The sequence below is a fragment of the Palaemon carinicauda genome, chromosome 26 (genome assembly GCF_036898095.1).
Source record: "Palaemon carinicauda isolate YSFRI2023 chromosome 26, ASM3689809v2, whole genome shotgun sequence".
Classification (NCBI taxonomy): Eukaryota; Metazoa; Arthropoda; class Malacostraca; order Decapoda; family Palaemonidae; genus Palaemon; species Palaemon carinicauda.
Window position 1 is genome coordinate 63,951,825 of NC_090750.1, and position 18,975 is coordinate 63,970,799.

General features: G+C 41.4%; 1 protein-coding gene across 4 annotated transcripts in view; it reads right to left on the reverse strand.

Annotated features, from left to right (window-relative positions):
- retm (real-time) overlaps positions 1–18,975 on the reverse strand; it is a 140,483-nt gene that overhangs the window by 24,490 nt on the left and 97,018 nt on the right. For all 4 annotated transcript variants that reach the window (XM_068349643.1, XM_068349642.1, XM_068349641.1 and 1 more), the window contains one exon: positions 4,292–4,423. In XM_068349643.1, coding sequence (XP_068205744.1) covers positions 4,292–4,423 — 132 coding nt within the window. The remainder of the gene's footprint in view (positions 1–4,291; positions 4,424–18,975) is intronic.

Genomic DNA, 18,975 nt, shown 5'->3' on the forward strand with positions numbered 1-18,975 from the left:
GTCTTGCCCATCTTGTCGGTATACTAAACAGTCACTTTGATTGTCTGGGACTTTTGGGGGAGGTGAAGGCAGAAGTTGAGTTAAAGTACTCAGGTTTGCATAGTTAGAAAAAATTCCAATTACTTTTAAAATTTGTAATTTACAATAGTGTATTCCTAAACAAATATAAATATTTGTCCTTTAAATAAGAGACTCCGGATAGCAAGGTTGGTAGCGTCGCGGATTTCTATTACAGAGGTCCCGAGTTCGGTCCCCGCCAGGGACGCGAATACAGTGAGACCTTCTACCGGGGGGTACTCCCAGGGTGGCGCCTGGGGCGGGTTAGAGGGTACTAGTGATAGTCCCTGCTGGCTAATCGTCGCCCGAGGAGAACGATGTAAATCGTCTCAGTGGAGACCTAAAACCCGCGACTTTAACTTTTTTTTTTAGGTGAGAGGAAGTCCCTCTTACCAAATTGGCAGGCTAAAATCCAGGGATCACTAATCTCAGCCCTGATAAGGTGCAGAGAATGGCATCGTAGACACCTTGCGAATCAGGGTCAACAGTACCGTCAGGTTCATGGTCCAGAAAACCAAGGATGTTGCAAAAGAAAATCTCTCTTTCTTAAACTAGTAAGTCTTTGAAACTAAGGCATAGACAATTTGATATGTTTGCTTGTACACATCCATCCTTCCCCTTGTTAGGAGGATGGTGGAATGAACTCTTCTATTTTACAGTAAGAGACAAGCTGTTAGTTAAAGGATTTCAACAGCAATACCACAATGGAGAGGAAGAAGAGAGGAAAAGGGCCAAACACTACTGCTTTCGACCTAGAGTTACATTGTAACCACTACCTTAGAGTGATACTTTTGGTCCAGTAAAGGAGCTAGGGTCACTACACCACTTTCTGAGCAGCAATCACAGGTCTGAGTGAAAATATGTCTAAAGACCTGAGGGTAAATTCCTGCAATTAAAGCACAGTAAAGGTCTCTGATGCTTCCATACACCAGCTTATGAAACTTGAGTCCCTGAGGGATTTTTCTTACATGCTAGAGTAGCACCAACTCCTCTGATCTTACTGGTGCACACCTAAACTTATTCTAATGCACCAGGGGATCTAGAGCATAGTGTTTTGTTAATAGTCTCCTCCAATCAAAAAGAGATTGTAATTTTGGTGACTCTTTCCAACCGCACCAGTGCTTATGAACAGATTCTGTAACCTATGTCTGGCAGCCTGGGTTCTTTTAGGGTAGCGCCTTAGAGCCCTTACAGGACACATAAGTAACTCATCCATATCATCAGTTACTTCCTAAGTGATCAAACTATAAAGGACAAAAACCTGGAATCAAGTATCAATGGATTTTGAGTTTTTGCTATAAAATCGGGAACTAATGATAAAAAGACCTACCTCCAGTGCTCATAACCCAAGGATGAATACAACAGTCTGTGTATTTTCTTTACCACTTAGTCAAAGCCAAAGCGAGCAGAAAAAACTTATTCAGGGTAAGTCCTTATCTGAGGCTAACCTCAACAATTTGTAAGGAACTCTCTTCAAAGACTGCAACACCTTGGTTACATTCCACACTGGAGGTTGAATTTCACAGGGAGGACAAGTCTCCTAATAAGTACAGTACAAATAATTCACACAACGAAGAAATATCTATTCCTCTCAGTCTTAGCACCTGGCACAAGGCTGAATGATACCCTTTTACTGATGAAACTGAGAGGGGGTCTTTCCTTTCATAGTTAAGCTAAAAAGTCTACTACTAGTGGAATAGAGGCTCCGAGAGAAGTTATTCCTTCAACATCACCATCCACAGAGGATGGGCCACTTTGCCTGATACTTATCAGTGGAGAATTTCCTAAGGCATCGTAAATTGTCTCATGCTGTCTCACATAAGTCTCTCTCTCAGAAGTGGTGTAGGATATCCTCCACCTGTGAAGTGAAAGGGATTTTACTGAGCTTTGGAATCTTGGCTGGGGGGCTGATGGATATGACCTAGAATGATTGTTCAAAGAGGAAGGTTGAGGCATCCTAAATGATACCGCTCGGTGGAGAAGTGAATCTTGATTAGATCTTTTACACTTTTGGCTGTTTCCAAGGGAAACATGGAAGGTCCTTTAAGTGATGAATTTCTGAGGTTCAGCACCTCTCTTTGATCATACTTGCCCCACAAACTTGGAGGCCACAGCTTTTCACTTCTTCAGAATTCAGTTGGCCCACCAGTTAGTCACCTGGTGTACCACAAACTCTACCGATTTTGCCTAAGACAGGGTGAAGTCCTTGAACTGTCTCTTCATCTATGTCAGAGAGGTCTTCATTCAAGGCTAAATATCTGTGCCTGATCAGTGGTCTAGACATAATGCTGCCTTAGGAGCCGACATTGCTGCAGCCTTCATATTCGAGGCCTCTGAGGTTGGGTGAAACTTTGCCCTTTGATGCAGATTTTCTATGTCTACCTACAGCTGGCAAACGGGATAGTCACTAACTCTCCTACAAGAGAATCTTGGAAAGCCAAAGGCTTCAAGGATTTATTCTCCCTTCACTTCAAGTCCATCTGAGAGGATGAACAAGTGTCTTCTGTCACTCTTGTATGAGCACTACCTTCAAGATACTCTGCAAACAAAAGTGATCATCTGGAGGAATGATGCTCTGAACAGTCGGCCTTCTTAGAAGACCGACTTGAGACAACCTCAATTGGTAACAGCCTGTAGTTGTCAACATAAGAAATACTAGCAACAATACAGTTAAGACCTAAAGCTCCGAAGTACGCAAGCCCGAAAAACGACGAGGCGAGTGCTTCAAATAAGTGAAGTTGTCACCATCAACAGCTTTGTGATCATCGAAAATGTAAGCGAAATCGCGATCAGTTGTTTGGGAGACATTAGGATATCTTTTCCCTTGCAAAGAGCTTGCTATAGGAGGCATGCGTGGTTCCATGGGGTCGCACAATGATCTGTCACTATGCATGGTAGTGTGGGAACATGCTTTTGTTGTGAGCACCACACACACACACGTGTAGTAGGAGCGTGCTGAATACACACAAAGTCTGGTGAGGCATGGTTGTACGATCCTGCATGCGCATTCATCTGTAAAAGATGAATCAGAGTCCAAACCCACTGAACGCTCAGTGACATGTAGCCCATGAGTACACCCATTTGCAAGGAATAACGTCTGTCGCTGTGAAGATCTGCAAGAATGAGTGCGCTCATCATACATAGAAAACATGTGGTATTTCTTCAATGGAGAACTTGTTTATCTCGATACCATCTTCTTTGTGCAACTTGTAGAGTTGGTCAATCAGGGAAGTCTGATCCAAGGGGAGAACATCAGCTGGCAGCTTCAGTTTAGGCTTAATGTCAAGGCCCCAGGATGCTAAAGCATTAGTCCCCTTCAGGTGATTAAGTGCTAAGGCTAACTTTTCTCTAAATGGAGTACCCTGTAACCCCAGGGAAGTCTGAAAGCATAGCACAGCGTCATCAACTGGAACAAAATCAGAAATTTTAGAAGACTCTTCTCAAGGAAGAGGCTCACCTGTTTCACTAGGGGAAACAGGAGAGTTTCCCGACCTTTAGACTTGTCCAAGAGTTAATTTGTCACCACTCTTCTCCATCTTATCTCCTCAAGAGACAGAATGGGAAGGGTCAGAGGGAAGGGAGCCTGAGGTTGAGAGATGAGGCCTAGCTTATTTCTTTGACCTCGAGGATGAGCCCAAGGGAGAGGAGTCCTGCTTAGCCTTCTCCTTTTTTCTTCCATCTCCTGCCATACACCTGATTTCGGATGGGTGACCACTCCCTACACTCCCCACAGGAGGAATCCAAGGGACACACCTGCAACCTGTATGAAGCACAAAAAGTATGAGGATCTACTGTTCTGTCACTCATAAAAGTGTTGCACCCTGTATTTTCCCAATACTAGCTGGCGGGTCCGCATGAACACCTTCAGCATGGACAAACATCCACAAACAATCTGAAAAGAAACAAGTTTCAAGAGAAGTCGATAGTACGCCAGTGTTAATCAGCAGCAAGAATCAAAATGGCTGTTCGTTGCACCTAATGAGGGATGGAGCATCCTCGCCACTGGCTAGTAATTATCTGCTACTGCCAACACCTAGTTATAAGTTTTAACTCCTGAGTTCCAGCTGCGTTTGAATCAATCTCCTATTCAAAGAAAAAGATTTGTATTCATGTAAGAGCAATCAGAACAATGAGAATGACAGTAGGATGTTATGAATCTTTATAATAGTATCTACTGTATTAGACTAAATTTCCAAATTTCATATTTCATTACACTGTACTACTGTATACATACCTGTCCACGTCCTAATGAGACAGAATGATACATGGATTGTTCAGAAAGGGGGATATGTTGCCTTGTTCCATCAATATCTTCTCCTGGCTGATACATACTCTTGGGTACCAAACCACCTTCATGAACAATGCTCTGCAGAATGCAAAATAAAAAAAAATATATAAACTGTGCTTGGTAATGCAAATGTTCAAAATGCAGCTGGATGGAAAGCATTGGAAGTATTCAACAAAGTACCTTGTAAGTCAAACAGGAATGTGTAAAAAGACATAAATATAAATTGTATAACATCTTACAAGCTTATTAAGAAATTCAGTAAACAAGTATTAGTAGAAATGCATACCAGGACACATCATCTTGTGCAAAACTCCTTCAGTTATTACTACATTACTACCACACCATTATATTACTTTGATAAATGTTCATAAAGAATGTATATAATCTAACAGAAATATATTACTGGTATGGGTTATATTTCCAGCATACACATATGAATAAAAGAGAAACAAAAATGAAAAGCGATAAACATAAAAGAACAAAAAAAAAAAAAAAAAAAAAAAAATATTCATAATGAAAAGTGCTCATTCCATATGCAGAAATTCTTCAGCACCTAAATATTATGTTTATACTAAATCACTTCTTTAGTATAGGACACCAAATCATTTCGGCACTTGAATGCACAATAAAATTGTGTGTAAAAATGCACAATTTCTAATGCAAATATGGTACAGGTGTGTGCTTAGAATGTATAATCATACTACAGTAGTGAAAAAATGCAATTTCTCTACAGATGTTTTTCCTAGTCCTTGCTTTTACTGCATAGAATTAAGTGATGATAAAATCATCTAAAAATATATATGAACCAAATATTCAGAAGTAAATTCTGAAAAATTAAGCTAGTAGAGAAATATGAATCAGTCACATTCTAATATTATGATACTGTACCTGTATTGTAGTTTAAGAATTAAATTTACAATCACATTGCAAAAATTCTCAAATCCCACTACTGTAGTTAGAAATAAACACGGCTTATTTGATGCTCTTCTTTGAATTTACCGTTCTTCATTCATTGTACATCAAATCAGTATCATATACTATGCTGTACCAAGATGTTTCCATGGCATGCCACTTGGTGACACATGCCATTATTAAATAAGTGTAATGGGTAATTTTCCAGACATACAAACTTCTAGAGAAGCAAACCTCTTTTCCACAGTACATTAATATCTACATACATACATATACCAAGGCACTTCCCCCAATTTTGGGGGGTAGCCGACATCAAACAAATGAAAGAAAAAAGGGGACGTTTCCTCTCTATGTTCCTCCCAGCCTGACAAGGGACTCAACCGAGTTCGGCTGGTACTGCTAGGGTGCCACAGCCCCCCTTCCCCGTTATCCACCACAGATGAGGTTCATAATGCTGAATCGCCTACTGCTGCTACCTCCGCGGTCATCCAAGATACCGGAGGAAGCAGCAGGGCCTACCAGAACTGCATCACAATCGCTCGCCATTCATTTCTATTTCTAGCATGCTCTCTTGCCTCTCCCACATCTAACCTCCTATCACCCAGAGCTTCCTTCACTCCATCCATCCACCCAAACCTTGGCCTTCCTCTTGTACTTCTCCCATCAACTCTTGCATTCATCACCTTTTTAACCAGACAGCCATTTTCCATTCTCTCAACATGGCCAAACCACCTCAACACATTCATATCCACTCTAGCTGCTAACTCATTTCTTACACCCGTTCTCACTCTCACCACTTCGTTCCTAACCCTATCTACTCGAGATACACCAGCCATACTCCTTACACACTTCATCTCAAACACATTCAATTTCTGTCTCTCCATCACTTTCATTCCCCACAACTCCGATCCATACATCAGAGTTAGTACAATCACTTTCTCATACAGAACTCTCTTTACATTCATGCCCAACCCTCTATTTTTTACTACTCCCTTAACTGCCCCCAACACTTTGCATCCTTCATTCACTCTCTGACGTGCATCTGCTTCCACTCCACCATTTGCTACAACAACAGACCCTAAGTACTTAAACTGACCTACCTTCTCAAGTAACTCTCCATTCAACATGACATTCAACCTCGCACCACCTTCCCTTCTCGTACATCTCATAATCTTACTCTTACCCACATTAACTCTCAACTTCCTTCTCTCACACACCCTTCCAAATTCTGTCACTAGTCGGTCAAGCTTCTCTTCTGTGTCTGCAACCAGTACAGTATCATCCGCAAACAACAACTGATTTACCTCCCATTCATGGTCATTCTCGTATACCAGTTTCAATCCTCGTCCAAGAACTTGAGCATTCACCTCTCTCACCACTCCATGAACATACAAGTTAAACAGCCACAGCGACATCACACATCCCTGTCTCAGCCCCACTCTCACCGGAAACCAATCGCTCACTTCATTTCCTATCCTAACACATGCTTTACTACCTTTGTAGGAACTTTTCACTGCTTGCAACAGCCTTCCACCAACTCCATATAACATCATCACATTCCACATTGCTTCCCTATCAACTCTATCATACGCTTTCTCCAGATCCACAAATGCAACATACACCTCTTTACCTTTTGCTAAATATTTCTCGCATATCTGCCTAACTGTAAAAATCTGATTCATACAACCCCTACCTCTTCTAAAACCACCCTGTGGTTTTAAAATAATCCAAGAATTCAACATAAAATTGTTTTCAGCAATTTGCAATACAGTACATTACCACAATGTGTTTTCTTGGAAAAACTTTCAACACAAACTTTTTCATGTTATACAAAGTGTACGCTTTACATAACCATTACAGTCACTCCAATAGTCAAGAAACATGCAAAGGACAATATAATATCACACAAAAAATTAAGAGGCAAACAAAATCGTGCAATAACACACACTCGTTTGACCTGAGATTATATATTATAATGTACTCTAATATGGAAGTGCTGCTGAAAGGAAAATCATTTACCCTAAGTCTATGAAAATCTTATAATCTGTCTTATAAAGAATAAAAACAAAAAATAAAAATGTGCAAAAATTTCAGTAAACAACTATTGCATGAATGACACACCTGAAAAATTCCAAAGCAACCATTTGTCCTTGAAATAAAGTGAATAAACTAATATAGTACTGCATATGATGCTAAAGAGCTCTTTTATTGTCAAATTAATCTTCAGGAATGCTGTGTGGTCCCCAAGAAATTTCCTGTTATAAAGTTAAAACAGGGAATCCAATATGAAATAACACACCAAAGAAATACCATCTTCAATGTCTCAAGGCATGTACAGTATTAATGCGCAAAGCACGGACTTGGTATGCATACAGGTTCGTGCACTATTGAACTAGTCACTGTTTTTTGTTTATTATTTCATTATTATTATTCTTTTCTTTTGGTTTGTAATATGTATTTATTATACAGGTATTGTATTAATGTAATGTGTAATTATGTGTAGCCATTTATTAAGGATTTATTATGAGTTTTTAGGCTGAGGAACGAATTAAATCAATTACCATGTATTCTTATGGGAATATTTGCTCCAACATACGATCGTTTTAACATACGAAGCAGTTTCTGGAACGAATTAAGATCGTATGTAGAGGTATCACTGTATATAGTGTCTTGCCTCAAATTTTGCTATGGCAAAGTTCAGTAAAGCATCATAAATAGGTTTTCACAAATATTTTACCATAGCTTAAAAAGCTTGGGATCAACTGGCAGTTCAAGTCAAGCTCGCTTAATAGTTCCACTTTAAGAGAAGGCATAACAGATACCAGATTAAAACTTGGAACCCCCTTTCAGCAACATATCCCCTATTGATACCAATCCCATTTTTGGAGCCTCTGTGACCAATCTTTTACCCACAAAGGACTTAGCATTTTGGACAAAAGGCAATTTGGCATCTTAATCACACTACTATACCTAGGGAATAGTTCCATACTACTCCAATGTGATTAAGGAAAAATAGCATAATGTTTGTGTTCCCCATAATCAAAAGAAATATCGAAGCTTCAACAATAAATCGTGTTCAGATCGGGCCAGCAAGCACATTCCATACCACATTGCCCAAGATTTCTCACTAGGTCCCCCTCCTCAACATCCATAGTAGAATCGCCCCAAATCAATACTCCTTCCAGTCATTGAACCCAAAAGACTGGTCAGGAGATGCTAATCCTATTGAATTTTCTCTAGAAATTGAAAAAAACCTAGTGTCCAGGCACCACAATGTCCCAAGGCTGGAGCGAGGAGGAAGCAGATGATGCCTCAACTATTTCGTCAATATTAGAGGTGTACACAGGAGACGCAAGCAGACCAAACCAAGAAGGAATGGTAGCCCGCCTACCGGAAACCTGAGTCTGAGTTGAAGTAGTGATTTGGCCAAACCATAGGGGGGGAACACCTCAAGGTTACCTCCCTGGAGAGACCAAAATCTTCTCTGAGGGACACTGGAATAAATCTGCTTCCTCTTCAGGGTATAAATACCCCAAGATCCAAAATCTTGTTGATTGGGGGACTGGTCCACCACGATTCCATTACCTAAAAAGTCCTTACTGCTGAAAGTAATTCTGATGAGCTGAAGAGATTTCGGTACTTCCTGACCTGGGAAATACTCTGAAAACCCAGAGATATTAGCAAAATCTTTCCTCCTTATGGAAGGGAGAAATTAGTACTATCTCTAAAGCCCGCCATTAATGGATCCATTTTCATAGGAGAAAAAAGCCATTGTATGAAGGTAAGACCATTTTCAGGGTCTCAAGGTCTGCCCTAAGAGGTACAAGTGTGTCACCAACTAGGGTTGGCCAGGTTACTGCACCCAACCTGGCTACCCTAATCCTGTTTCCACTCATCTGTAATACAAAATTCATAACTGGAAATATTGCTTTATTGGCATTCACAAAGGGAACCCTCTCACAGGCCCATGGGACCACACTGACAACATTACTTAATTAGCATTCACAAAGAGAATCTTCTCACATCCACATGGGACCACACTGACAGCATTACTTTATTAGCATTCACAAAGAGAACCTTCTCACATCCACATGGGACCACACTGAAAACACTACTTTATTAGCATTCACAAAGAGAACCTTCTCACATCCACATGGGACCACACTGAAAACACTACTTTATTAGCATTCACAAAGAGAACCTTCTCGCATCCACATGGGACCACACTGAAAACACTACTTTATTAGCATCCACAAAGAGAACCTTCTCGCATCCACATGGGACCACACTGAAAACACTACTTTATTAGCATCCACAAAGAGAATCCTCTCGCATCCACATGGGACCACACTGACAGAATTACTTTATTAGCATTCACAAAGAGAACCTTCTCGCATCCACATGGGACCACACTGAAAACACTACTTTATTAGCATTCACAAAGAGAACCTTCTCGCATCCACATGGGACCACACTGAAAACACTACTTTATTAGCATTCACAAAGAGAACCTTCTCGCATCCACATGGGACCACACTGAAAACACTACTTTATTAGCATCCACAAAGAGAACCTTCTCGCATCCACATGGGACCACACTGAAAACACTACTTTATTAGCATCCACAAAGAGAACCTTCTCGCATCCACATGGGACCACACTGAAAACACTACTTTATTAGCATCCACAAAGAGAACCTTCTCGCATCCACATGGGACCACACTGAAAACACTACTTTATTAGCATCCACAAAGAGAACCTTCTCGCATCCACATGGGACCACACTGAAAACACTACTTTATTAGCATCCACAAAGAGAACCTTCTCGCATCCACATGGGACCACACTGAAAACACTACTTTATTAGCATTCACAAAGAGAACTTTCTCACATCCACATGGGACCACACTGAAAAATGTTATTTTCCTTAGTAAAATAAATTTTTGAATATACTTACCCGATGATCATATAGCTGCATCCCTGCTGCCCGACAGAAAAAACCTACGGGCGGAATACGCCAGCGATCGCTATACAGGTGGGGGTGTACATCAACAGCGCCATCTGTCAAGTAGGTACTCAAGTACTCGATGTCAACAAAGAACCAATTTTCTCCTCTGTCCCACTGGTTCTCTATTGGGGAGGAAGGGTGGGTCCTTTACTTTATGATCATCGGGTAAGTATATTCAAAAATTTATTTTACTAAGGAAAATAACATTTTTCAATATCAAACTTACCCGATGATCATATAGCTGATTCACACCCAGGGGGGTGGGTAGAGACCAGCATTACAAGTTGACATTATGAGCTAAGTATTCCGTATTTCATTTTAGCAGTTATTCAAAATAACAAGCATAAAATAAATAAGTACCTGGTAAGGAAGACGACTTGAACAATTACTCTGCCTTTTTAAGTACGTCTTCCTTACTGAGCCTCGCGATCCTCATAGGATGCTGAGCGACTCCTAGGAGCTGAAGTATGAAGGGTTGCAACCCATACTAAAGGTCCTCATCAAAACCTCTAATCTAGGCGCTTCTCAAGAAATGATTTTGACCACCCGCCAAATCAAGTAGGATGCGAAAGGCTTCTTAGCCTTCCGGACAACCCAAAAATATTTCAAGAGAAAGATTAAAAAGGTTCTGGAATTAGGGAATTGTAGTGGTGGAGCCCCCACCACTACTGCACTCGTTGCTACGAATGGTCCCAGAGTGTAGCAGTTCTCGTAAAGAGAGTGGACATTCTTAAGATAAAAGACGCGAACACTGATTAGCTTTTCCAATAGGTTGCGTCGAATATATTTTGCAGAGATCTATTTTGTTTAAAGGCCAAGGAAGTTGTGACAGCTCTAACTTCGTGTGTCCTTACCTTCAGCCAAGCTTGGTCTTCCTCATTCAGAAGGGAATGAGCTTCTCGTATTAACAGTCTGATAAAATAGGATAAAGAATTCTCTGACATAGGCAAAGATGGATTCTTAACTGAACACCATAAAGCTTCAGACGGGCCTCGTAAAGGTTTAAAAATAGAACTTAAGAGCTCTTACAGGACATAATACTCTTTCTAGTTCATTTCCAACCATACGATAAGTTTGGAATATCGAACGATATTGGTCAAGGCCGAGAAGGCAGCTCGTGTTTGGCTAGAAAACCAAGATGTAGAACATGTAGCCGTTTCGGATGAGAATCCGATGTTCTTGCTGAAGGCATGAATCTCACTGACTCTTTTAGCTGTGGTTAAGCATATCAGGAAAAGAGTCTTAAAGGTGAGATCTTTCAGGGAGGCTGATTGAAGAGGTTCGAACCTGTCTGACATAAGGAATCTTAGAACCACGTCTAAATTCCAACCAGGTGTAACCAAACGACGCTCCTTCGTGGTCTCAAAAGACTTAAGGAGGTCCTGTAGATCTTTATTGTTGGAAAGATCTAAGCCTCTGTGACGGAAGACTGATGCCAACATGCTTCTGTAACCCTTGATAGTGGGAGCTGAAAGAGAACGCTCTTTCCTCAGAAATAAGAGGAAGTCAGCTATTTGAGTTACAGAGGTACTGGTCGAGGATACGGATACTGACTTGCACCAGTTTCGGAAGATTTCCCACTTCGATTGGTAGACTCTAAGGGTGGATGTTCTCCTTGCTCTAGCAATCGCTCTGGTTGCCTCCTTCGAAAAACCTCTAGTTCTCGAGAGTCTTTCGATATTCTGAAGGCAGTCAGACGAAGAGCGTGGAGGCCTTGGAGTACCTTCTTAACGCGTGGCAGACGTAGCAGGTCCACCCTTAGGGGAAGTGTTCTGGGAACGTCTACCAGCCATCGAAGTACCTCGGTAAGTTATTCTCTCGCGGGCCAGAGGGAAGCAACTAGCGTCAACTTTGTCCCTTTGTGAGAGGCGAACTTCTGCAGTACCTTGTTGACAATCTAGAACGGAGGGAATGCATATAGATCTAGATGAGACCAATCTAGTAGAAAGGCATCTATAAGAACTACTGCTGGGTCCGGGATAGGTGAGCAAAGTATTGAGAGCCTCTTGGACATCGAGGTTGCGAAGAGATCTATGGTTGGCTGGCCCCAGGTGACCCAAAGTCTCTTGCATACATCCTTGTGGAGGGTCCAATATGTTGGAATTATTGTCCCTTCCTACTGAGACAATCTGCTAAGACATTCAAGTTGCCTTGGATGAAACTCGTTACTAGTGAAAAGTCTAGACCTGTTGAACAGGAGAGGAGGTCACTTGCGAACTCGTACCATATCAGAGAGTAGGTCCCTCCTTGCTAGGAGATGTACATCAAAGCAGGGAGTTGACCGTGTTCACCTCCACCACTTTGCCTTGAAGGAGAGACCTGAAGCTTTTCCAGGTCAGACGTACTGCCAGAAGCTTCTTGCAGTGAAATGCATCGTCCTTTGACTCGAGTTCCATAATCCCGAGCATTCCCTACCGCCTAATGTCGCACCCCAGCCTACGTCCGATGCGTCTGAGAAGAGAACGTGGTTGGGAGTCTGAACAGTCAGGGGAAGACCCTTTCAAAGGTTGATAAAGTCCTTTCATCAAGTCAGACCAGACTTATCTTTCCGGAAACCGGGATCGAGACCGCTTCTAGCGTCTTGTCCTTTTCCAGTGAAGAGCTAGATGATACCGAAGAGGACGGAGGTGTAGTCTTCCAAGTGACACCAATTGAACCACGGATGACAGTGTCCTAACCAGACTCATCCACAGCCTGACAGGGCCGTGTTCCTTCTTCAGCATCTTCTGGATGGATAGCAGGGCTGGGGGTTGATCGTCTTGTTCAGCCATGTCCTCATCAGAGGGTTCCTCATCCGAAACTGATGAGGAAACGGCAACGGAGTGGGCAACGTCTGACTCGCTGAATCCGGTCGCACTGGTGGATGCGTGACGGAGCCGGACACAAGATCATGGTACTGCTGCACAGTCTGTGAACTGTCAACCATGGGGACGCGAGGAAGTACAGCGACAACCCGAAACAGTCTAGACTGTCTGGGTTGTGCAGACAACCCCCTACCGGGTTGCTGAAGTTGCCGCACTGCGTCACAACAAGTCACCTCTGCTGGTTGTTGAACGTCTTCCTAGTGACACACTGAACGTCCACAACCACCTCCGAGAGTCGCTTAACGTCAACGTGCGACTGGCAACCCACACTGGGTCGCACCGGTGGAGGAACCATCTCAACTGGCGGACGTGAGTAGGAAACCTCAGCGTCAACAGGGCGTACAAACAACCGGTAGGAAGGTTGTTGGCTAGAAGGTTCTTCTCCGTAAAAAATCCTCTATCAAGGACTAAGCTTGGACTGCATGTCTTGCAACAAAGCCCATTAGGGTCTATGGGAGCAGGTGTGGCAACAGACGGGGTTAGCGACTGAAGCGGAACCATTTACCATCCCTGGAAGCATGTTATGCTTTAATTAAAGTCCATAGGAGGCTAAGCAGCTTAAGGCTCCTCTCCAAATGACAGAGTCCTCAAGGGAATATCAGAAGGAGGGAGAACAGCACTTTCTCATCTACAGGAACCATGTCCGAGAAAAGCTAGGTTATCTCAGTGAGGGTTTCACTGGTGCATAAGCAGCAGACCAGAAGGCAACGTTATGTAACTGCTTGACAGTCTGTGAACTGTCAAAAACTGAACTGTCAACCACAACAGGTGCGTGAGGACATACAGCACTGGTGCATCAGTAGCAGACCAGAAGGCAACGTCATGTAACTGCTTGACAGTCTGTGAGCTGGCAACAACCAAAGCTGTGTGGGGAAGCCTCAACTCCTGACTGACTAGTCTGCTGCGGGCGAGTGGCGGTAACCACAGTGGGTTGCGGAGGCTGACACACCGTGTCAAAACACGGCAGCTTGTGGTAGCTCACGCACGGCAACGGAGTGCTCCGTGTGTCTGTGGGAGTCAGCATGCGTCTGGCAGGGTCGACTGCGCATGGGTGGAGGAGCTCTCACAACAAGAGTGTGGGAGCAGGTAGCCATGCTGGGCGCACAACCGTGGCAGGCTGTAGGCCAACGGGTGCATCGTCAACCTTCTCCGCAGTCGGAGTGTGGGAGCAGGCAACAACCAAAGCGGAGTGGTGGTGCGTGGTGGGGACTGCCGTGGGTTGCGGAGCATGCCGCATTGCGTCAAAACACGGCAGCTTGACTCCACCTTCCAACTGCTGATGCGGTAGCTCACGCATGTTAACGGAGGGAGCCGCACGTCGGCTAACGTTAACATGCGTCTGGCAGGGTCGATCGCGCATCGGAGGTGGAGCTCTCCGCAGCCGGAGTGTGGGAGCAGGCAGCCTCAGCGTGAGCTGGGCGCACAACCGTGGCAGGTTGTAGGCTAACGAGAGCAGTGTAAACCTTCTCCGCACGAAACTCCTGCATAACCGCAGCTAACTGAGTCTGCATAGACTGCAGTAAAGACCACTAGGGTCTACAAAAGACGGCAACAAACGGAGCTACTGTCCGTTGTGACTGAGGGTCTAAAACAGCTGGTGCGGCAACAGACGGAGTTACTGCCTGTTGCGGTACCGCCTTGCCTCTCTTGGGAGGTGTGCAGTCGTCGGATGACTGCAGCGAGTCCGAACTGACCCAGTGGCTACACCTAGGCCGTTGGACTAGCACGGAAGGGACCGACTTGCACTTAAAAAGCTGCAAGATTTGGTCCATGGTTTCTACGAGAAACCTCTTCCGCAGACGAGGAATAAATGGGCTCTCTCGTCTTTGTGTGGGTGGGGCGATCACGTGGGCAACGTGTGTAGATACACCCGAAACCACGGAGGGAAACTTCTGTTCGTCGATCAAGGCCTGTGGAACCCATAAGTCGTTCGACATTACTTCTCCCCTGGGCTTGGGAGCTTGTAAGAGGTCCCGGACTAGGTGAACAACTGGCACGAACAGACGAACCCTCGAACGCAACACTGTAACACTTTGCGCATATCACTTTATCACTTTTGATTTTCTGTTTGCACTTATTTCACTGAAATCGAAACTTTAACTGATTTCTACCTGAAACACGCAATCCTATCCTTCATTAAAAGGAAGTAATTGCGAAAACAGTTTTACAATGCAACAGAAAAACATAATTAAAGATAAAGAATTCAGTGGCTGGAAAAGAGACTAAACACTAGATCAAATAAACTACGTTTAAAATCTCTCACCGCATAAAGCCTGGGAACAAGAATAAAACTCTAGAAACGTTTTACCTTCATCCCCTACAGCGACTAGGGAGAAGAGTAAAAAACGAGAACAACGTTACCCGCTTGAACGAAACGTTTATTCTCCTCTCTCTCCCTCCGTCTCTATCTCTCTCTCTCTCTTCTCTCTTGACTTAGAACCTGAGAGAAGAGCCCAATTATATATCGTTAAAACATATTATTTGCTAAAGGAAAAAACTGAAAGGTTTCCCAAATAAAAAGTTCCGTTATTTAGAATTTAAACCATTTAAGCTAAGAAAGAATGAACGAAACGCTAGAATCGGTTTACAGTGAACCCTCGTTTATCGCGGTAGATAGGTTCCAGTCGCGGCCGCGATAGGTGAAAATCCGCGAAGTAGTGACACCATATTTACCTATTTATTCAACATGTATATTCAGACTTTTAAAACCTTCCCTTGTACGTAGTACTGTTAACAAACTACCCTTTAATGTACAGAACACTTAATGCATGTACTACAGTACCCTAAACTAAAACAGGCACAAATATTAAAGGTGATTTTATATCATGCATTTCCTAAACATGCTAAAAAGCACGATAAAAAATGGCAACCAATGTTTTGTTTACATTTATCTCTGATCATAATGTAGAAACAAACTGGAGGTAGAGCTTTGCTTATTACCCAGACATATTTCCCATACTTTTCCCTTAGAACTACATCACATCTTCCTACTTTAGATATATATATATATATATATATATATATATATATATATATATATATATATATATATATATATATATATATATATATATATGTGTGTGTGTGTGTGTGTGTGTACATATATATATATATATATATATATATATATATATATATATATATATATATATATATATATATATATATATACACATATACATACCTACATATATACATAAATACATGCATACATATATATATATATATATATATATATATATATATATATATATATATATATATATATATATATATATATATATATATATATTACTGTATATATATGTTTTATGGAAAAAATCCGCGAAGTGGTGAATCCGCGATGGTCGAACCGCGAAGTAGCGAGGGTTCACTGTACTCTTACTGCAACGTGAAACCGTGAAATACTCTCTCTCTATCGTAACGATAGAGCGCATGTTGAACGTTCTGAACGTCAACAACTGCGGAGACTAAACTAAACGTTAGTTCATCTATGAAAACAGTACGAGACTATCAAAGAAATTCTTTCATAAAACATTAAAATTAAAAAAGTATTAAATTCTTAAAAGGTAAATACGATATGACGGGCTCAATGTTAATTAACTTCGGTTCCAAGTAAGGACCGCCTACTATTAGGAAAGGTCGCATATAAACAAACATAAAAATTAATTTTTATAAGTTTATAATAAATGGAAAGTTAATCGAAGAGGCCTATGAAGGCGGAGAGATATAAAATAAATAGATCTATAACTTGTTAAGCAAAATTACCAAAAACCTAAACACACTTCCGTCTAAGGGAAGGGTCGGCCATTTAAAAGTGAAAGAGAGTCCATACTCTCTTCGTCACCAACACTTCCGTCTAAGGGAAGGGTCGGCCATTTAAAAGTGAAAGAGAGTCCATACTCTCTTCGTCACCATAATTAAATCTATCCAAAACGAGTTCAAATTTTGAAATGAAGATAAAACCCCTGCATAGCGAAAGCTCAAAACTGGAATAGTGTACTTCACCAAATCGTTGTGAAAACAAATCCAGTTAGGGACGGCGTATTTAGTAGGTCTTGCCTGTGGCACGACAGAGGGAAAATTGGTTCTTTGTTGACATCGAGTACTTCAGTACCTACTTGACAGATGGCGCTGTTGATGTACACCCCCATCTGTATAGCGATCGCTGGCGTATTCCGCCAGTAGGTTTTTTCTGTCGGGCAGCAGGGATGCAGCTATATGATCATCGGGTAAGTTTGATATTGAAAACACTACTTTATTAGCATTCACAAAGAGAACCTTCTCGCATCCACATGGGACCACACTGAAAACACTACTTTATTAGCATTCACAAAGAGAACCTTCTCGCATCCACATGGGACCACACTGAAAACACTACTTTATTAGCATTCACAAAGAGAACCTTCTCGCATCCACATGGGACCACACTGAAAACACTACTTTATTAGCATTCACAAAGAGAACCTTCTCGCATCCACATGGGACCACACTGAAAACACTACTTTATTAGCATTCATAAAGAGAACCTTCTCGCATCCACATGGGACCACACTGAAAACATTACTTTATTAGCATTCATAAAGAGAATCTCGCATCCACATAGGACCACACTACAACTCAACTCCTTATGTAGGAAATCAAAGAGACTAAGAGTAGGCTAACTCGGTCAAACAACTAGAACCTCAGAAGGAAAACCCTCTCCTCTAACTATTAAGTAGATATTAAGTATGTCATCTAGCATTTAAAAGTAAACATACGACCTACATTTAAAAAACTCATATGGATGGCCAAGTAACAGTGTAAGTGAATTACACAGTTAATTACTTGCTAATGTACCCACGCTGTCAAAAAATAAAAGTAAAATAAGAGATGGTTAAGTAAACTATATTATCATAATTAGTACATTGTAACCACAGCACACAATTCTTAAACCTTTGTTACGATCTCCATATATAAATCCCATGCTTCCCAGTCCTTGTATGAATAAGAGCCATTTAGGCAAAGAAAAGCAAAATTCAGTTTCATATACAGCCAGTTAAAATCATCTAAACTGATTTCCAACTGAAATTACCAAAATGTTATTTGTAAAAGACAATCAAAACTAAAATGGAGTTCACGAGAAATAAAAAAAAAATAAAGCATAAAATTTTTTGACTGGCAAAGAGTCTGTCAGTTGCCATCTGAATAAGCAAATGAAATAAAAAATCATTCTCAAATTAAAAGAAAGTGAAGAAAGCAAGATATATTAACGCATTTCAGTCGCTTACCATGCCCGTTATCGTTATGACACTTGACTGTTTAAAAAAAAGGAGGCAGTGTAAGAGCACTTATTAATAAGATCAATACCACTGACCTAAACATAATAGATAGTAAAATTTTAAGCATAGAAGTTTGACAACTCAAATTCCATTCTTCTTCAATTAGTAATTAGTGAGCCTTACAACATTTCTAAAACACCTCATAGCCAACACTGAAACTACTCTCAATTAATAGAAATATCAACAGAATAGATATGCTTACTGTAATCTGCATAAAAACACTTGAATTCTAAGAGGACATTCCATAGATTAACTCAAAAAATACTTGCTCTTTCTACAACAATGGACAAAGGATGACAATACTTTAATGAAATTGATTAAACCAAAGTTTCATTCGTACATCTTACATTTAAAACATTTTTTAGCATAACCATTAGTATAGGTAACACAGTTGAGAGTTGTTATTTCAACATAGCAGGGACCTCAAGAATTATAATAATACCATAATGTAAAAATTGATATAATAATAAAAAATTGGGTTCATGAACTGGTACACATCACTGCAATCTAAGACCACATCTAGTA